This window comes from Carcharodon carcharias, chromosome 17 (genome assembly GCF_017639515.1).
Source record: "Carcharodon carcharias isolate sCarCar2 chromosome 17, sCarCar2.pri, whole genome shotgun sequence".
Classification (NCBI taxonomy): domain Eukaryota; kingdom Metazoa; phylum Chordata; class Chondrichthyes; order Lamniformes; family Lamnidae; genus Carcharodon; species Carcharodon carcharias.
Genome location: NC_054483.1, coordinates 14,392,365 through 14,414,400, shown reverse-complemented (window position 1 = coordinate 14,414,400; position 22,036 = coordinate 14,392,365). Strand labels below are relative to the sequence as shown.

The 22,036-nt window shown below is 42.0% G+C and overlaps 1 protein-coding gene across 1 annotated transcript in view; it reads right to left on the bottom strand.

Moving 5' to 3' along the window:
- zmat4a (zinc finger, matrin-type 4a) overlaps positions 1 to 22,036 on the bottom strand; it is a 102,925-nt gene that overhangs the window by 33,420 nt on the left and 47,469 nt on the right. The window contains exon 3 of the mRNA XM_041210226.1: positions 7,082 to 7,235. Coding sequence (XP_041066160.1) covers positions 7,082 to 7,235 — 154 coding nt within the window. The remainder of the gene's footprint in view (positions 1 to 7,081; positions 7,236 to 22,036) is intronic.

Sequence of the window (22,036 nt, the reverse complement as noted above, 5' to 3'; positions counted from 1 at the left end):
TATCCCATTGAATTGAAAATTAATATACTGATCCAGGTTTAATATTCTGCCCTGAAGAGAGTGTGCAAATGTAGAACAGCAAAATGTTTGGTACAGTATTGTTGCAAGTCAAGTAATTATTCACCTTCAGGTAACTAATCAGACTTAGATTACCGAATAAATAAAGACTCCAGACGGGGCAAGGGCTGGTAATGGGAAATCAGTTTTAGAAAAAAACAAATATCATATCATACTAATCTCATTTTGTGATAAATAGTTAATTATTGATGTGAGCCAGTTTTACTTGCACATTGATAGAAAAATGCCAAGGGTGGAGTGATTCTTTTGATGAATTAAAATGAATTAAAGCAAGACATGGAAGGCTACTTCCAGTAAGTCATCTTGGAATTTGCCTCTGGGTGTGACAGTTTCATTCTAGTGCAAAACCACACTTTAGAACTGCCAGGTTCTTCATTAGATCTTGGTTCTAACATTTGACCATTATGAACAGCTTAATTTCATCATATTCTCATAATGCTGAAAATGAACAGCAGTGGAGATCTGCACCTGTAACCACACAATGATGAGATATGCAGATCAGTATCTCTCAGTTCAAAGTAAGGCACAGTTAGCAGCATAATCTAGTCCTCTAGCGGTGCATTACCATATAAAGCCTTGTTAAATGTAAGCAAAGTTTGATTGAACGTACCTGCCATGGATTCTTCTAAAGAATCTAGAGGTTGCCAATAATTCTAGCTCCTTCCTGGCTGATGCTTCCACAACCCCAAATCCAAACCCACCTGCAGCTGAACCCATCCAAATGTGCCAATTCTAGTCAAAACATCAGTTCCTGCGGTATCTGCACAAATTTGTTAACCAGAGCCCTGCAAGGAAGCATCAGAGCTTTTCCCTTCTCTCAGAAACATTTTCATTTCATACAGTTATGGGGAGATGGTGGTGTAGTGTAATGTTGCTGGGCTCATAATCCAGAGGTTCAGGCTAATGGTCTGCGGGACATGGATTCAAATCCCACCACGGTAGTTGGTGGAATTTAAACTCAATTCATAAAATCTGGAATGTAAAGCTAGTCTCAGTAAAGCTGACCATGACAACTATCATCAATTATTGTAAAAACCCATCTGGTTCACTAATGGCTTTTAGGGAAGGAAATCTGCCATCCTTACCTGGTCTGTCCTACATGTGCCTCCAGACCCACAGCAATGTGATTGACCCTTAACTTCCCTCAGTTCAAGGGCAATCAGGGATGGGCGACAAGTGCCTGCCTTGCCAGCAATGGCCACATTCCATGGAAGGAAAAAAAAAAGCTGTCCCCTAATCCTAAGGAAATTAACGTACGTATTGAGCAGTCGAATGGAATTTCTCAGGTCAGTTAAGATTGGAACTCTCACAACTGAATATTCTACCTGTGGTTTGAGCTCTGCACTCCCAGTGCTTTGTGCAAAAACCCAAGCAGTTTGTGAATATCATTGCTTTCAGCTGTTATCAGTCTTGATTGGTGATGTGGCCACCATGTTGAAAGGATCAACAATGATCAGGAAAGTCCCCCTTAACTGTCCAAACAATGATGCAAGAAAACATTTCTAAACTATAAAATAACACAGCTTTCATTGATTATAAATGGTGGGGTTCAAAGGTTGTGAGGTGATGATCTAATCTTGTTTATTAGATGGGTCCTAGCTAATGCTTCATTAACAAAAAGGAGGCTGATCTTTGGTCGCAAGTCCTCTCATTTCAAGTCCTATCAACCCTTCCTTGTGGTGAAGCCTGTTAACCTCCACCTGAAAGTGGAGGGAACAAAACAAAGTCCATTATGGCATGGAAGACGATATCTACAAGTGCTTTTGGCAGATATGCCACAATGGTAGTACAGTGTGAACTGCAGTGAAGGGTTAAAGCAGAGAAACATCCTCTACCAGCCATCCACTGCAGCTGCCAAGCTACCTAGACATCTTGTATCTTCCTCGCCTCTGGTATCATTCAAAACTAGCCAAAAGAATGCGAGCAGCAGCACACATCCTTCCTTTACTATAATCAAATTACATAGCGTGGGTTTGGCTTACAAAAAAAAATTGCAGCTTGGACATAAACAATGAGGAGTCGACCCAGTTTATAAATGGCGTTTTTGTCAAATTAAAGCATTAATATTTTCACATGCTTTGGAAAATTAGCTTCCTTCATGAATTTTTATCTGAATTTGATTCTGAATCAGTACACGTCTCAAGAAAGGTTATCAATAGTACAAACTATCAAAGGTCATTTGAGGCAATTACTAAAGATAGATTCTTGAACTGTCTTCTTTCAGCAGACATTCCTATTTGTGTGCTTCCAGCACTAGTTACTGGATTGAAATGGGGAGCAGGAGTCTATAATTTTCCCCACTAATGAAGGGGGTGCTGAGGTTAATTCTCATGCACCTCCTGCCATCCTGGCTTGAGGTCAATAACCTCGACACAGGCCGGGAGTTGGGACTAAAACCTTCTGGTCTGGTCTGCATGAGTCGGTCACATACAGACCTTCCCAAATAAACCATGGGAATACTGTGAAGATGTTTCTAATTGTGAAAGACTTTTCCAATGTGTTTTGCCTGCTTCACTGAGCAGATGAAATCTGTTGGTAATTACCTGTGTCGCTGTTTTCAGCATAAAATATGCTGGAATGTTATTAACCAAAACAAAACACATGTTTTAAATGACCTGAAGCATAGCTGCATTTTCATTAATGTTGCAGTACTCTCCTTCGCCTCTATTAAGCACCATTAGTCTCCAGAGTACTAAAAGAAATATCGTGAAGATTGCTTTGCTATGTTGAATAGCAGCAATATGCTGAGAGTTATGCAAAATTAATTTCTGTATTATATGTAGTATCTCGAGCTGCTTTATGGGAGTTCAAATCATTTTTCAGTTAGCTATGCCCTCCACAATTCACTGAAAAGAGTACATGATTTTCAAAGCAAATGGTTTTGCATATTGTTCAGGTACTGACTGCTTTTGATGCTACTTTTATATTGCCAAGGTTGTCCCTCTCCTTTTCGTTTAGCAACTATACACGGTCCACTTTGACCATGGGTGACAGAGACCTACCATTCCATTTGGATGAAGAACACTCGAGGTGATATTTGATGGGAAAACTGAAATCACATAACTTGAACCAAATGACAAGGAGGCAGTTTTGTCACTGTTGAATGAAGCTGCCAAAAAGCAAATCCCTGAGGATGCTGAAAATCTGAGACAAAAGCAGGAAATGAACATCAACTGTTATCTCGCTCCACAGATGCTGCCTGTCATAGTATTGTTGAATGCTGATTGTAATATCTTGTAGTTTTTAAACTTTATTAATATTTAATTAATATTTTGAAGCTATTTTGGATTCCTAAAATAAAACTAGAAAGGAATTATGAGGCCAGTTTGTATCAAAAATAAGAGACAATTATTAGTCTCTCCCCTACCAAAAAAGTAGGTAACCTCACAATAACTAGAACAATGTGTCTCTGCACAAAACTGCAGTCAAATTTCAGTGAGCATTAATTAAGCAAGTTTGAAAAGTTCTCTTGTGGTAACGTTTGATCAGATGGCGTTTTCACTTAATACTATCCTTCAGTCCACTTGACCCTAAATATCTCACCATAGGTATTGATCAGATCGTATCACTGTTTCCAAATTTCTCCTGAATCAACTTATCATACCATTGGATAGGTATCCTGGAAACCATATTCAGATAAGGTGACAAAGTAACATTAACCACAACACCAACTACAAACTGTACTCGTTGTTTCTCAAAATTAATGGTGTCTGGTAGAAAAGAACCTAAACACTTTTGGATGAGCAACACCTGCCAACAAGCTATATGAAACTGGGCTCCAGATGGGGACACGTCTTATCTGGTCCCCTTTATAGGGGAGATGGTGGAGCAGTGGTACTGTTACTGGTCTAGTAATCTAGAGGCTGAGGCTAATTCTCTGGGGACATGGGTTCAAATCCCACAATGGCATCTGGTGGAACTTAAATTATTTTCGCCCATTTAACATGGAGATGAGGAGAACATTTTTTCTCTCAAGAGGGTTGTGAGTCTTTGTAATTCTCTTCTTGAGAGTGCAGTGGAAGCAGGGTTATTTAATATTTTTAAGGCCGTGATAGATAAAGTCTTGACTAACAAGGGGGATCAAAGGTTATGGGGGGGTGGGGGGGTAGGCGGGAATGTAGAGTTGAGGCCACAATCAGATCAACCATGATCTTATTAAATGGCGGAGCAGGCTCAAAGGGGCCAAATGGCCTACTCCTGCTCCTAATTCTTACATTCTTTTGTCTTATCCATTCAGGATATATATCTTGGAAAACACTGGTTCTCCATGATTTCTTGTCTGTTACTTCTGACCAGGGCCAAGGAAGAGAAATCATGGGCCCTGGTGCTTCTCCTGTTTCAGGGCCCCTTATCCCCACCTCCATTTATCCCTCTCCCTCACATCCTTCGGGTGCCCAGGATTACGAGCCAGAGTCACAATGGGGTCAAACTGTTTTATGTAGGTTTAGCAAAACTTCTTGCTTCTATTTATAAAACCCATCAAAAGCTCAGTTTTCAGTATGATACACTTTACAGCCACGGCTTTGTCAGACAATTACACACAAATTGGTCGTTCATATTATGCAACCAGCTCCACTTCTTTGAATCTGGCCTTATACAATATCTGGACAGTAACATCCAAACGGTTTGAATCTCAGAAGCATGGCAGACAATCCCATGCACAAATGAGAATGTCTAGGATTAAAAGTGGCATATTTTATTGGCACATGACTCTGGGTTTCACCTTCAAGTTTAAAAATGGCAAGACCTTCCAGCAAATCAAAACTAACCACACTTAACAAATGCCCAGCACGGAGCATGAAACAGAAAGCAAAGTACTACAGATGATGAAAACCTGAAATATAGACAGAAAAATGCTGCAAATACTCAGCAGGCCAGGCAGCATCTGTGGAGAGGGAAACAGAGTCAATGCTTCAAGTCCATAATCTGCACTAATTGCACAAATGCCACCAGACGTGCTGAGCATTTCCAACCTTTTCCATTTGTATTGGAGTGAAAATAACCCCTTTTCCCAGCCCTCCAAAAAGCAATCAGACTTTATCTGAGCCTTTCATTCCCCTTCAGCAAGGAACGCAGCAGCAGCTGCCATGACCTGGTTTGGCACAACATTAAACATGAATTTAAAAAAAAAGTTCAGGTATGGAGAAAATATGAAACGTGCAAATAAAAATCAATGCAATGAATTGATAATTTTACAACAATGAGTAATTAATAAAAATGACCATTACAAAGTGCCAAGCAGCAGAGTTAACTAATAAAAGCCTCTGGTGCTGCACACTCCAAGAATGTGTGCCTAGGTGTGCGGTTCACTTCTAGCCTCAGCAATTTTTTGCTCTCATGCGTGTTCATTCTCATTCTCTCACACACTTTCCCGCGTGCATGTGCACATGCACGCGCTCACACTCACACAAGGGATACCAGGGCCAGGGCCACACCATCGTCAAGGCACTGAGGAGAGGTTGCGCAATGAAGGGCCAGGGTTACTGATACCATTGACTGAGGGAGGTCTCGGAGGAGAGGTTGAGAAGCCTAGAGCCCTGTAGGCATAAAGTAAACAGAGGCACGAGGCTTACCATGTGCTCCAGCAAGGTCTGAACTTGGAAGGGTGAAGAAAGCAGCACCCCAGAACAGTCCACAAGGTAGGCAAGAAAGGAGGGACTGGGGTTCTGGCACCTCCTACTTGGTCAATGACTGCTGCCGTTCAGGACAAGAACAATCATTGGCTGAGTCACCTGTCAATCACAATGGTGTAAGTGTCAGATTGGCTGCTTTCAACACTGAACATGTAGATTGATAGGCTACTCGGCCAATGAGCTGGGGTCCCCTCCAGAGGCCAGGCCTCTATGATGAGCACCAGTGCATCCTCCTCCCCCTGCCTCTGATAGCTATTGTCAATGGCAGAGCTGGCAGTCAGGAGCATGCATTCGTAAATCAGCATGGTAGTGTTCCACGCATGAGCATTCAGCTGGCTGTAAACCTGAAGTAATGCTCGCGGTCAGTTTCTGAAAGCCGCACTGCTTGTCAGGGTCTGAATGAATGGTCAAGTTTTGACGTCCATTAGTCACCAGACCAGACTAGAAGAAAGAACAGGCTCATCAGTGCTAAGATCTGCTCTGGTTATGAGCTAACCTGGAAGAAGTGATCTAACAGTAGAAACAGCACCAGCTGCAGTGCCAAAGCAACTATTGGCAAAGCCTGCCAGAAATGAAAATTAAAAATAATTGTTAAAATAGACTGACAAACCACAAAGCCTGGTTCCAAAGACCTGAGTAAGAAAATCACACAAATCTTCTTGCCTGAAAACATTGCCTCAGCATGGTTTTTAGAACCCGTACCAAAAGATTTAAAACCTTCCGAAATACAAATAATCGTGCTGTGTTTTATTGATCATATGAAAAAGCAATCTATCAGAAGGACAAATACAAGTTAGCTAAAATAAGAACATTGAAATAAATCTCTTTTCATTGTGACTTGTTGCATCTCTTGCCAAGGCCAAAAGCCATCTCTGAGGCTGCATGAGCTATTTCACTTGCACTCCTCTGCCAAGACTGGGCGAAAATGGCTACTAGAAAGTGTTCAAGAGTGACCTCTGGCAACTTGCCCTTCATTTCACTTTGCTGCTCTAGAGAAGTACCTGAATTCTGTTCGATTCTTCACTTGTGCGACATGGATGAGATTGCAAATCATTGCTTGTGGGAAAGATGATGTGAAATTTTTCACATTCTTCAAAGTAATTCTGGCTGGGACTGAAAATAACCTTGAGTTTCTCGTTCTTTAACCAGCATCTCTTCATATTTATTCCCTAGATCCATTTTCAGGTTATTTCCTGTGTGCAATTTAAAGGGGTCTATCAAATCGCAAGGACCCTATCTCTTTCGCCAATTGCATTTTGTTTGAGTTGAAAGCACATGTCATCATATTGTGCTATAGGCTCAATGGTGTTTGGGGCTTTGATCCCCTTTCTTGCTTGATACTAGGTCAAAATACAATATGAAGGGCCCACCTGTTCCCAAAGGCGGCTCCTCTCCCAGCAATAGTCTTAGCCTTTTGGCATGAATTTTGCCTTGGTAATGTGACTGTGCCACCACTGCAGAGGTAAATGACATATTACAGAGTGTGCAGCATTTGTTCTTGTCCACATCTCCATCATCACTTCCCTGCACAAAGGAAAGAAGACAAAAATGTTAGTTGTCCCAGTGGCTGTTAACCACCCTCTCCCTATCTTTCCACCCAGTTTCCATTAAATAAAGAGACTGGGAACATAACGAGTGAAAAACACTTGATGCTGGTTAATTATTCAAGCTTGTCAATTATTCAAGCTTCTCAAATCCCAGGAGAAGATTGTTTCCACTCTCAGGGTTGAGGATTGGCGATGAATGAAATTATTTCAATGTGGTTCAGTCCATAATTTTTAAAAGATAACATATCAAATGATATTTCTGTCAGAGGAATAACAGCTCAGAAAGAGGCCGTGGAGCGCAGTGAACATACACGGTTGTTGAATCTTCAGTTGGAGCTGTTTTCTAAAACCCCACTTCTCAGCTGTTATATTTTATATCCTTTTATAGTCCTTATTTTCAAATACTCATCCAAGTTCATTTTAAAATGTGTTAGTCTTAAGTGACAATCCTGAGTCTGTATCTCCTCGTTTTCCATTTGTTGGCCAGTGGAAGCAAATTTTTACAGCCGACCCTCTCAAAATCTTTCATAATTCTCTAAAAGCCCTGCTTTTTTATTTCAGATTTTCTTCACATCAGTCAGAAGGGTTTCAGGATGAATAGGGTAGAAAATTGAAATGTCATGAGAATGTAGCAACTTGTCTCTTGAGAATGGTGATGAAAGGCGTCGACAGAGGAAAATGGTAAAGAAGGACTGACGATTCATGGACTCCATATCACAAATCAGATTAGTTAGTCAGCACAAATGTAGGATGGAAATTGGCAGCTTAATTGAAGATGGAATATATGTTGTGTACAGAAGAGAAATATGTGGTGCAACCTCCTGGTGCATGGAGTTGGTGTCGAAGGTGCAGAAAATTTGGATTTATTTTAGAGTGCCAGCCAGGACCAACAGCTAGGGCGCCAAAGCATACACAGACAATCACAGCCTTACATGAAAGCTAAAAACTTACACTAAGGGCTCAGCTGTAAATTTGCAATTAAGAAATGGGGAAGGCCATTTCACACCATCTGATGACCTCGAACCACATCCAGTCAGCCCCCGTAAACCTTTTGTATAGAACAAACATACATTCTTTGCTGTTTCCAAAAGGACAATACCCAGTCTCTGCATTGCAATTATCAAGTACACAATTATCAGCCCACCAGTGGTGAGGGGTGGGTGGGTGGGGGGGGGGGGGGGGGGGGGGGGGGCATCACTGTGCTGTGGCCTTTGTCTAACTAATACCATTAAGTTGCAACTGATAGTAAAAAATATATAAACTGTGCTTATTTGAACCTCGGTGGAGAAGCACCTGAACTGCCCAGCGTTTGCTCCCCGCATGCGTAATAAAGGAACCACTTGAATATTGCATCTGGACTCCGAGTGTTGAAATTTTGTATCAGAGTACTTCTCGGATCTTTCAGTGTGTTCATGTACTGTACCATGGTAAAACATGGGCTGTCATCTGTGATTCATATATAAGCTCCCGAGGCAAGACACTTGCCCGCAGGAAAGGTGGAAAGTTTCTGGATCAAGTCCTGATACTCTTTTAAACCTTCTCATGCACTCAGGTTTTAGACTAATATTAAGATGAGGGACAAAATTTTCTCTTTGTTTTGTACCTTTCGAAGAGGAAAATAAAAGCCAGGCCAAAGAGACGTTATAAATTAGGGAGACTTAATTTTCAGGTGATTTGAAGGTTAATTAAGTATTTACTGCAGTTGATGTCTGCAGTCCCATGCACTTACATTATAATAAAATCAGGTGTTGTTTGCCTTGGATAAAGACGGGCACTAGGAACAATGCCAATCCCCTTAAAGGAAGATTAAACCTACAAGCTTGAACATTATTCCACCATGACTTCCTTACAAACTTGTGATTTCATTACAAATTAGATTTTAATATCTATGACTTAGAACAGTGCACATGAAGTTGCTGAAAATGATCAGGCTTTTGAATAAAGCACACAATGAGAACTTTTGTCTCCAGTGGTCAATGCAACCACCCTTCGGTTAATAAAAAATTGCTTATCAGGTCTGCCTTTCAGAAACAGCAAGTCTTTCAGCAAGGCAAGCTGTGAAAATTCCCTGAATGAAACACTGAAGTTGTGCGAATGGAGATTGACTGACTGTTAGCTCAAGTAGCTCTTCAAATGAAGCGTGTAGCACATGCATGGCTGCAGGCCCAGGCTTCTGTTGGCTTAGGCAGGGAAGCTCGTTGATGAAATATCTCCCATGGTCTGTGCTATTAGCAGGTCATTCAAACAACTTTTGAAATGAGTGTCAGTACAGGAATTTCATGGCCTCTCACTTAAAGATATCTTACTGCTGCTAACTTGCTGAATATGAAGTGAATTTGTCTGGTATAAAAACTACTCTTAGTCCTTATGACTCAGGAATTGGTTAATCTGTCCAAAGCCAAACCTCAAAAGACAGCAGTCTGAATACTAAATTTATACAGAGGCCATAAACTTGGAATTTAAAATCTGTGTAAGACGGACTGATGAAAGACAACTGTGCAACTGAGCATGCAAGAAACTCAAAATGTGAATGGAAAAGGTTTAACAAAAACCAAAATAATACTTGGTTGGTGTCACCAGAAAACGATTTGCAAGGAATGAAAGGTGCAGTAGTTAGCACTGCTGGCTCACAGCTCCAAGGACCAGGGTTCAATCCTGAGCTCAAGTGTTTGTCTGTTGGTGTGGAGTTTGCACATGGTCTGTATGAGTGTGAGAGTGTGTGCCCTGTGATGGACTGGCGTCCTGTCCTGGGTGTACCCTGCCTTGCACCCATTGTCTGTTGGGATAGGCTCCAGCTCCACGCAACCCTGAACTGGATGAAGTGGTTCTGGAAAAGTGAGTGAGTGGAAGGTATTGGTTTGTTTGTCATTACTTTTAAGATGATGTACCCAAATGGAAAATATGAATTACACTTTAAAGCCAGGAGTGAGTGGCATTGAAGAATTAATTTTAAGATAAGAACACAGGTGTGCCAAGCTTCACATATATTTAAATCTTAACAAAGTCAACAAAGACTCAGTGGCTAACAAAAGGCCAGATGCAACACCAAGTGTTAAGAGGCTTCAAAACGATTTAGACAGGTTGAGTGAGTAGACCAATACATGGCAGATGCAGTATAACGTGGATAAATATGAAGTTATCCACTCCAGTAGGAAAAACATAATGGCAGGGTATTATTTAAATAGTGATAGATTGAGAAATGTTGACGTACAAAGGGACCTGGTTGTCCTTGTACACCAATCACTGAAAGCAAGCACGCAGGTGCAGCAAGCACTTAAGGCTATTGGTGTGTAGGCCTTCATTGTGAGAGGAATTGAGTACAGGAGCAAGGATGTCTTACTGCAGCTGTACAGGGCTTTGGTGACACCACACCTGGAGTAGTATATGCAGTTTTGGTCTCTTTACTTCAGAAAGGATATACCTGACATAGAGGGAGTGTAGTAAAGATTCACCAGACTGATTCCTAGGATGGCAGGATTGTCGTTTGGGGAGAAATTGGGTCAACTAGGCCTGTATTCACTGGAGATTAGAAGAATGAGATGGGATCTCATTGAAACATATAAAATTTTGACAGGGCTGGACAGACTGGATGCAGCAATATGTTTCCTCTGGCTGGGGGTTCTAGAACAAGGGATCACCATCTCAGGATACAAGGTAGGCCATTCAAGACTGAGATGAGGAGCAACTTTTTCACTCAGAGGGGCGGTGAACCTGTGGAATTCTCTACCACAGAAGGCTGTGGAGGCCAAGTCATTGAATATATTTAAGAAGGAAATAGATTTCTCGACACTAAAGGGGTCAAGGGGAGTGCTAACACCACAAGCAATTCTCAATTTTTCCTGTTGGGGGTTGCAACCTCTGTAGCAATGGGTGCACTCAGAGGGCTCGTGGACACGGAGGCCCTTCCAATCTTAGTGGCTGGGGCAGGTGGCAGAAGATCACAGCACAGAGTATTTCTCAACCCTTTTCCAGCTCACTCATTCACTTTTCCAGAACCACTTCATCCAATTCAGGGTCTCTGGGTCACAGGGAGTTGGAGCCTATCCCAACAGGCAATGGGTGTGAGACAGGGTACACCCATTCCCCACTTTGGATGGTGGAACTGGAGCACCTGGAGGAAACCCATGAAGACATGGGGATAACGTGCAAACTCCATACAGACAGACACCCGAAGTTAGGTAAAGGAATGAAGGTTGTGGTACAAAACATATGGTTGGAGGAGATTCCTTAAGTAGAGAGCCAATGTCACTCAGCAAGGGCAGATACGACAGGGGGTGCCAGATTTTGAAATGGAGGGGACTTACATGAATCATATAGATCAGGTTAGGTTTGTATGAGGTGCAGTCAGAGAAGTAAGGGCTGGGATGTATTCTCGTTTGTTTGGGTAGCTCACTACTGAGCCGATCTGGGCAGTAAAGTTGCTGCTTTCATCTCTGATCTATTCTAGGTTAGTTAGTTCTTGGTCAGTATGTCAGTAAGTTTACTGCAATTGTCCTTGGCAGCTTTGGGCTCTTAAGAGATTAAAAGGGCAAGTATTCCCGATCCTGATAGCTACGCTGTGACCCTTATTGTTAAGGTAGTATTAGTCAAGGCCAGGATGTCCTTCAAAGCTGAAAATAAATCTCCCAATGCTCAGTGTGTGGACTCAAGAGATAAAGAATGGCCCCAGGGTGGCCGGCACCAGTGAAACAGTGCCCCAATACGGACTGGCGTCCTTGGGAGAGGAAATCTGCTGTTACTAATAGCAAAAAAGGGACCGGATGGGAGAATTTCATAGCACTTTTCATCAAGTGAGTCATTGGTCATTGAAGCTTTACGATACTGCAGCAAAGAAGAGCTTAAGACAAACAGAGAGAAAGAATGCCAGTGACACGAAACATTTGTTAAACACGCAAAAATTTCATTCGAGCTGCTTATCACACAGCAGGGACAGCTGTAGTACTACCAAGCATATGGGATTGGTTACAAATCACTTATCTATAAAGGATGCAGCAGTGATGGAAATAAAAAAAACTGCGGAAATGAACAGCTTTTAGCACAGTAGGGCAGCATACAGTTGCAAAGAATTAACCATTACCTGTAGGACAATTATTCACAGTGAACAGTAAATTCAAATATGGAGGAGGAGGAGAGATCAAATTGTGACATTCCCCCTTTTACTCTGGACAATGAGTAAACGTACAAGTTACCGTTTTACACAATGGAAACGTTTTGAGAGTGTTCCTCTTCAGGCCAAGGCCATTTAATAATGTTTAAATGTGTTCCATATGTTTTTTTTAACTACTTACTTTTATATAAGTGGAATGCCATCACCTTAATACAAAGGGACTTTGATTCCTCCACTGCTGTCCACACTTTTTGTTTTCTCTCCATGACAGTGCTGGCAAGAGGTGAGACATGTTTTTACAGGGAATGAGCAGCATGACTTTCTTCACCACCATGATCCCCCATCTGTCCCCAAGGGTATTCCACCTCTGACAAAAATGCAGTGTTTGCACCGATGAAAGAGTACTATCATATAGGGATGAATTCACGATGGAATTTAGAGTACCACCATAATTCTACCAGGGAAATGACAGATGTAAAACAGTGGAATGATTTCCTCTTGTGCTATCTGCAAGGTAGAATTGTTTATAAAGAGGTTTCATTATGTACAGGACATGTAGGAACCCTATCCCCCATATTAGCCGGAACCTGTATCCAAACATAATCCCTTCTATCCATTGTTTCATTCTGGTTCACTGCTCCCACTGAACCAAAAGTCTAAGAGCTGAACTGTGCTTTTTTTTGTGTTATCAGGGACTGCTGGTGATCATTTGCTTCCAAGGAAAGGCTGCACCATGCCAGAAGTTTGTAATGCTTTTACAGAAGTTTAAAAGCGAATCTTGGAACAGTTGAAGGATAGATTTTAGACAGAGGATTCAGGCCACATTGCATGGCCAACATGGAATATGTATGTTAAAAATTTGGGAATTTCCACAGATAAAATCATCTATAAATAGGAGGCTGACAAACGTACTTTAACTTAAGAGCAAGGTGAGACTTTATGTTACACGTGCTGTGTAGTATTAAGGAATAGTGTTTTCTTCTTTGAGTTGAGGTAGAGCATACCTGTTCTAAATAAATCTGGAAGATGACACTGTGTTGCCCCAGTGTCATCAAGAAAAACCAATCAGAATTGGCACCTCTTAGAAGGGAACAACTAATAAGGAACTGAACTATTTAAATGAAAGGCAAGGACGACTCAAGCTTAAATAATGTTATTTCGATGTCTATGATACATTCCAGTTGCTGTGGTACCCATTGGTTATGATGCAGGTCAGCCATCATCTAACTGAAAGGTAGAACATACTCAAAGGGCTGAAAGGCCTACTCCCATTCCTATGATTAAACGGGAAGCATTCCCAAATGTACAGGATATTAAACAAACTGGCAGTAGCTGTAGACAATAATACAACTTGGTGGACCTAGCAGGAGAGTGTGTGTGTGTTAAGGCACATTAAGTGGGTGTAGCTGATGAGATGTAGCATGTGATTTCTCTGTAAACGGAGTGCAATATTTCCTTTTTTGTATCAGAAGGACCATATTGACCACGGTGATGGACCATTCAACCAACTCCTGCCATGTAGTACAGACCATGTAGGGTGGTGCTGAGGTCTCCTGGTGGTACAGTGGGCAACTGCTTTTCCTGATGCATTGCTGAGTCGCACAGATCATATACAATCCTGGTCTCTTCCAAGTCGACTGATAGAAGTTGAGGTGCTGTCAGCTGATGTCAATCCCCTCAAGCTCGGGAGAGTGAGAAAATGAGGAATTGTAATTAACTCTAACTTCTCTGGCAAGTGGGCAGCACAGAATAAGACCATTTGGTCTATCCTGCCTACAAAAGAGTTTTGGAAGTTATCCAATTATTTCAACACCTTTCTTTCTCCATAGCTCAGCAAACATTTCACTGTCAATTATTTATCCAGTTTCCTTTAGGAAGTTGCTGTGCAGTTTGCTTCCACATGCTTTCAGGCAATTCCTATCATAATAACTTGAAGCGTAATTTATTTTCCCTCATATTGGCTCTGGGTTTTTCCAATTACTTCAAATTTGCTCCCACTGCTTACCAATTCTTCTGCCACTGATGACAGTTTTTCATTATTTACTTTATCAAAAACCTTTGTGATTTTTATTACCTAGATTAAATCTCCCTTAACCTTCTTTGTTTTAAGGCTAATAAGTCTAGATTTTCCAGTCTCTCCAAATAACTGAAATCCCTCATCTTTCGTGCCATTCTAGTAAATCTCTTCTGCACCCTGTTATAAGGCCTTGACATACTTCCTAAATAGTGGAATTCGACACAATACTCCAGCTGAGGCATTACCAGTGTTTGATACATGATTCAACTAGGCTGCAATGCTCCTCTTGCTCAGCAGACCCTTTGGCATTAACTGTCGGCTAACATGTGGACAATGAGGGAGGCGGCGGCATAGTGGTTATTGTCACTGACTAGTAATCCCAGGGTAATGCTCTGAGGACCTGGGTTTGAACCCCACCACAGCAGATGGTGAAATTTGAATTCAATAAAAAAAACCTGGAATTAAAAGTCAGATGATGACCACGGGCAGAAATTTTCCCTCGTCAGATGGACATGCGCCTGACCCGAGCGGGAGAGGCAACCAATATTTTGGTCAATTCAGTTCAATTCAATTCATGCCCGCCAACAGTTAAGAGGCCTGTTAAGGCCCTTAATCAATTCATGGAATTGAGTTTTTCGCTGCCTGCCCAAACTTCCGGTTTAGCGGGTGGGCGAAAAGGCAAAACGGCTTCTACATTTTTTGCGAAACCTCGTCCACAGGTGGAGGTTTCGACCATTGATTGATTAAAAAAAAAATTTTAGAACTCATTTTCAACATAATCCCTGCTCAAATGACAGAGTCACATGAGGAGAGATGTTTTCCTTAATTTTTAAAATCTTTACTTGAGAGGTTAAAAATCTTCACCTCCCTGAGGCAGCTCTGTGCCTTCAGGGAGCTTTCTGTGAGTGCGCATGCCCACATGCGCTGTCTTCTCCCCCCCCACCCCAGGCAGCGCTGAGCATTTCAATGCATCACTCATGCTGGTTGGCCTTTAATTGGCCAGCCAGCGTGAAATCGTGGCCAGGACCCAGCTGGGAGGCAGCGGTTGGTTTCGTGGCCGCTCTTGGGCCCGCCCGCAGTAACTGTCCGATGAGGGGAAATCCTCCCCCATGAAACCATTGCTGACTGTTGTAAAAACCCATCTGGTTCACTAATGTCCTTCAGGGAAGGAAATCTGCCATCCTTAGCTGGTCTGGTCTACATGTGACTCCAGACCCACAGCAATGTGGTTGACTCTTAAGTACCCTCTGAACAAGGGTAAACTAGGGAAGAGCAATCAACGCTAGCCTAGCCAGCGACGCCCACATCCCACGAATGAATAATTTAAAAGTAGGTGAGGGTACCAGAGTAACGGTTTGATCTGAGAAGATAAGGAGCAATTTTTTCTCAGAGGGTTGTGCGGCTTTGAAACTTTCTGCCTCAGAAGGCGGTGGAGACGGGGTCATTGAATATTTTTAAGGCGGAGGTAGATAGGTTCTTGTTAGGCAAGAGAATGAAAAGTTATCGGGGGTAGATGGGAATGTGGAATTCGAAACACAAACAGATCAGCCATGATCTTGTCGAATGGCGGAGCAGACTTAAGGGGCTGAATAGCCTCCTTCTGTTCCTATTTCTAATGTTCCTATGTTTGCATCCACATCCCTAAATCAATGCTTTCAGAGGAAAGCGATAAAATAAACATGAGCAATGTGAAAATAATAAAATTAATAACTGTATACCAAAGCAATGTCTGGTAAAGAAACATGAGAACGGTAAGCTAAACAGTCAGGGAACACATAGAAACTTATTAGAGTGCGCTTAAAATGGAGTCAATATCAGGAAATCCCAATACAATTTGGCAGCAGGTAACATCTCCTGGATGAGAAGCGTGCAGAATACAATAAGCACTTTGGTCCACTGCAGTCTGCATAAATATTCAACTGACACATGCACAGAATCCCAATGTACAGTTAGCATAGTTTCACCATATAAGTTATTCTGAGCACACCTACAATCTGAATAAGGCATTTCTTCAACCATATGTACTACCTATCCGCATCAAACTGAGTGCTCCTGTAGTTTTTATGAAGGAAACAGGACCGGCCAAGAACCCAGGAACAGTTGCAGAGGTCACAAAGCAGCACTTAAATGTGTCGTAATTCAAAAAAGCTGGCTTCACCCATCTCCACATTTGCTACATCTGTTAACATTTCCAGCTGTTAGGATCTTCGTTAAAAAGAATTGATCAGGAACGTGTTTACTGGATAATTTTGTTTCAGTCACATGGAGAAGTTGCAAACTGCAGCTCCATCCAGGTTAACAATGCTGTAGAATGGAGTATTTTCCTGATGGATTCTCCTCTCCTGTCTCGAGGCAATGAATCATGCAGGGTTATAGCTCCATTGAGTGCTGGCAATGCTCCAACACTTTAGCTAAACTGACTGTATTAATGTATGAGCTTAGATATGGATTTTCACCTGGCATCCAAAATTCAATTTCTGCATTTGTAATTGAATACCAGTCGAGAATGAGAATCTGGGAAGGTTTTTTCCCCCTTCTCCTTGGTCCAGGAAGATTGAGGTTAATTGGAGCAAGTCACTAAAGTTCCAGCACAGAGCAGAATGAAAACTGGGGCCTTTCGGGCCTCGATTGCTCATTGTAACACGATATGTTACCTTCACCCATGGATCAGAGCTTGGTCATAAATGGTTCTCTCATCTGATAAGTTTGTCTAATTGTGATGGGCTTCCAAAATTACATCAATTGTTCATTATCGCCAAGAGCTTTCATCACTTTCATGTTGCAAGCAATATTGAAAGGTGACAGAGACAAAATGCAAATTAAAAATGATTCAGCTCCAATATTCAACTCTAAATATAATGAATATAGATCATTTGGAGTTCATAAAGGTCACCTTTTTTTTGCCAGGTTTCATCTCCCTGCAAAGATGAAATTCAGATCTGGTGCTAGCATGATTTAAGTATCAAGCATGTAGTGGTGAAAGAGAAAAAGGATACCAATTGATTTACGTTACTCCTGCAATATTTTCATCCTCCTTTAGCGGTTTAACACTTCTTAAATTGTGCTTTTTTCTTCAGGTCATTAAAAAAAAATCCCATTGCATATTTAATAAGTACTTGCACACTACCAAGTTGCGGCGAGCAAGATACAATCTTTGCATGCTGGAAAAACAATGTCTGGGTGTATGTATGCAGATCCTCCACTAGACCAGAATGGAATAGAGATGTAACTCTTTACTCTTAGTGGGTCCAAGCTTATAACCATTACGAGATCACCAGAGACTTTGATGCATGCTCATTGCTTAGTCAGAGAGTAACATACACACCACAAAACCACCAAGGATTGGACACATGCTCTCTACTTGACCACATGGATCTTGGATATTTCCCCACAAGACCATTGCAGACTTGACCACAAGCCTACCTCTCAGAAACCTTCTATTAACCAGACAGTTGACACACCATTAATTGGAACCCACAATGAGGCAAAGGTGTATTCATGATTAGAATCCAAATAGGGTGGGGGAGGTCAAACATATACCCAACATTTAATTTGAACTCACTTCTTTTTGTTTCAGACTTTATCATCATGTGGATGTGTAAATTAAGAACGCATCAGTCTTGAGCGCAAAATTCCCTCTTACCACTTGCCAAGACTGATCGGCCAATAGTAAGTATGCTTTGAAACAGATCAGGACAGGAATTCCTAAAGTTCTCTTCATTGCCCGAAATGGGGCTGCTCCACCTCGTGGCCAAGAAGAGAAGTGGATAAAACTCACTCAGTACAGATTACTCATTTCAAATAACCTGTGATTTGGACTCCAATGTCTATTGTGGCAAGTGCAAACTGAATCATCAGAAAAATTAAAATTGGGATTTCTCTCCCATTTGTCACAACTAAACATTAGCTTAGCTTCATATCTTTTGAAGGGGCAAGGTGCATAGTTTCTGTCAGTATTATAATGCTGATGGGGGCCGAACTCCACACATGAAAAGAAACTAGAATTCAATACCCAAAATAAGGGTCCTTTTTCAACTTGGCCAGAAAACGTTAAGAATAAATTACTGAAAATTGTTAATAAACTTTTCATTCATTCTCTTGATGTGAACATCACTGGCATGTCCAGTGTTTATCGCCCATCACATTAGCTAAACTGAGGTGGGGATACTGGGCCTTGATCTTGAATTGTTGGTAGCAGTTTGATGCAACTTAGTGTGGCTCACCCAGACACTTCAGAGGGCAGTTAAAAGTCACCCAAGTCGATGCAGGGCTGAAGTTCCATATGGGCCAAACTGAGCGAGGAAGGCAGGTTTCCCTCCTTAAAAGGATATTAATGTACTAGTTGGACTCTTACAACAATCTCACAGCTTCATGCTTACTTGCACTGATACCATACTGTCTTAGGCTCAACTTAAATCCTCCAAGCAGCCACAGCAATATTTGTGCTCCCATACCTGGGATTATTATTCCATTGTAGGCCAATGGCATACCCATTATGCCACCATATCCAATTAAAAATATAAATTAAAAAATTCTAAAACAGGGCTATGAGAAATGGGAAACAGATTTTGTTTTGGACTCTTCTGGATTAAATCTGTGATATTACGCAATTAGAGAAACACTGAAGCAGATGCTTTATACTTTTGTTTGTCTGAGATATTGTAACCCGCAGTTATTAAACTTCCTCGAATGCTCAGAACTTGGGTATTCTGCTCATGGAAATGACTATTTATCACTGTGGTTAATGGCTGTTTTTTAATTAAGTATATGAACAGATGGGATGAGGTCACCCGAGAGTTTTCTGTTTCAGTGCTTTGTGTTATTAAAGACGTGAGGTTTTCTTTTCCTGTTTGTTTGTTTCATGGTTGAATGTTTCTTTTGATGGTGAAAGCAAGTTGGCATCTATTCCAAGCTGCAATGGAGTACATTTTTTTTTTTTAAAAACACGACCCAGAAATAAATATGGATCTTCCAGCTGTGCTGCATCTGGGAAGTACAGCTTGTGCAATCCGCTCCTGACCTCCTCAATCTACACCACTCAAGACAAGCATTGTTCACATTTATTTTAGAAACATCAGGGCAGATTTTTCTGCTGCAGTTCTGTCTGCTTTTTCCCCGCTGCAAGTGGAAGCAAATATGCCCACCCAGTTATGGGCAGGTACATTTCAGTAAGGTGCTAATTATAGGAATAAGTTGTGCAATGTTCCCATAATTTCCACCATAACCAGGCTAGATGCAAGGAATTTTTTAAAATTCAATCATGGGGTGTGGACGTCACTGGCCAGGCCAGCATTTATTGCCCATCCCTAATTGCCCCTTGAGAAGGCAGTGGTGAGCTGTCTTCCTGAGCCGCTGCAGTCCCTGTGGTGTAGGTACATCCACAGTGCTGTTAGGGAGGGAGTTCCAGGATTTTGATCCAGCAACAGTGAAGAAACAGTGATATATTTCCAAGTCAGGACGGCGAGTGGTTTGGAAAGGAACTTCCAGGTGGTGGTTCTGCTGCCCTTCTCCTTCTAGATGGTAGTGATCATGGGTTTGGAAGGTGCTGTCGTAGGAGCCTTGGTGGATTCCTACAGTGCATCTTGCAGATGGTACACACTGCTGCCACTGTGCACTGGTCAGGGGGGAATGGACATTTGTGGATGGGGTGCCAATCAAGCTGGCTGCTTTATCCTGGATGGTGTCGAACTTACTGAGTGTTGTTGGAGCTGCGCCCATCCAGACAAGTGGAGAGTAGTCCATCACACTCCTGACTTGTGCCTTGTAGATGGTAGATGGGCTTTTGGGAGTCAGGAGGTGAGTTACTCACCACAGGATTCCTAGCCTCTGAACTGCTCTTGCAGCCACAGTATTTATATGGCTAGTCCAGTTCAGTTTCTGGTCAATGGTAACCCCCAGGATGTTGATAGTGGGGGACTCAGTGATGGTAATGCCATTGAACATGAGGGGCAATGGTTAGATTCTCTCCTGTTGTGGATAGTCATTGCCTGCCATTCGTGGCACAAATGTTCCTTGCCGCTTGTCAGCCCAAGCCTGGATATTGTCCAGGTTTTGCTGCGTTTGGGCATGGACTACTTCAGTATCAGAGGATTCGCAAATTGTGCAATCATCAGGGAACATCCCACTTCAGACCTTATGATGGAAGGAAGGTCATTGATGAAACACCTGAAGATGGTTGGGCTTAGCACACTAACCTGAGGAACTCCTGCAGTGATGTCCTGGAACTGTGATGATTGACCTCCAAAAATCACAACCATCTTCCTTTGTGCTAGCTATGACTCCAACCAGCATAGAGTTTTCACAATGTAAATCCAAAGCCGACGGAGAATGGTCTGAGCCTTGGAGTATGAGGATTTTAACTTCTTGGCCTTTCCTCAGTGATTCGACCATGACTTCTGCGGTGATACCATTCACACTAGCTGGAGTCAAAACTTGTGGGGGCAATGGGGTCTTGGGCCACTGCTGGAGATCCATGCATTCAGTCCCCGTTAAGGTAAAGATAGATTTGTTGGAGGGGTAGTGGTCATGGTTGGCTGCAATCAGGAGAGGTATCCTTGCAGGGCCAGAGTTCTGCAAAATCAATTTCAGACCCTAAGTTTAAATATTACATAATTCTTATGAGTATTTGACTGGTACTTAATTACAGAACATTGCTGTGCTTTCTTGCTTCACGTATTAATTTTTATTTAGCAAGCTCGATATTTAAGCAGTTTTGTTTAAAAGTACTTGGTGTCACAGCCCATTAGTTTGCCAGTGCATTATGCCACACAGTGCAAGATGTGTGGGTTCCACTTTCTGTCAAAGTTTGAGTCTCAAGGCTGCCTACACAAGATGCCATATACAGGAGAGAGCTTGAGGAATGAGTCAGCCTAAAAGATGCACCACTCATCTCCAACGTGAGAAATACAGCATCCAGATTTCAGTTTCAGGAACTGTCGAAAGCAGTGGTTCAATCAGTTTAGCAGAAACATCTTTCTTTTCCTCCTAATTCTTCATTTTCCTTCCTGGGAGGAAGATTGCCCACAAATAAACATTTATATGGCTTAACATGACAGACTAACATTTTCAGCTGATTAATAGTATCATGGTTTGTGTGGGCCACAATTGTAAACCTACATTCTGAAAGCTGCAACACTTATAAGTCCTTGGTAGCATTACCGCTAACTCCAGTCTGCTCAAAAGCCATGTTGTATACATTCAAATGCACCGACGATCTACAGGAGTGTAGCAGCTTTTCCAACAGTTCCATCCTTATTATAGAATTGCTTACACATAGCTCTACTGTGCCAGCTCCCAATCTCCTGACCTACATAACAAAGTGCTGCGTGCGAAATGAAGGTAATTTCAATTGCAATTTACCTAGAACACACCATGTGCACATGCTGTTGATGTCAGTCTCTGTGAACCTTTAGCTTCTCTGATGACGACAGTCATCATGTTCACGGGACCAGGCCTACATAGGCCAGTGGGAGCTACATAGGCCAGTGGGAGAAAAACCCTTTAGTTCTAGATAGGCAAGAGCAGCTCAGTATACGAGTGTCCACAGCTTTTGGCAACCCCTGCCTCTGACAACAGTGCCTTCACTGAAGGCTGAAAAGGCATCACCACAACAGAACCAATCTTGGTGGAATGCTTGGCTTCTGACTGGAGCTCT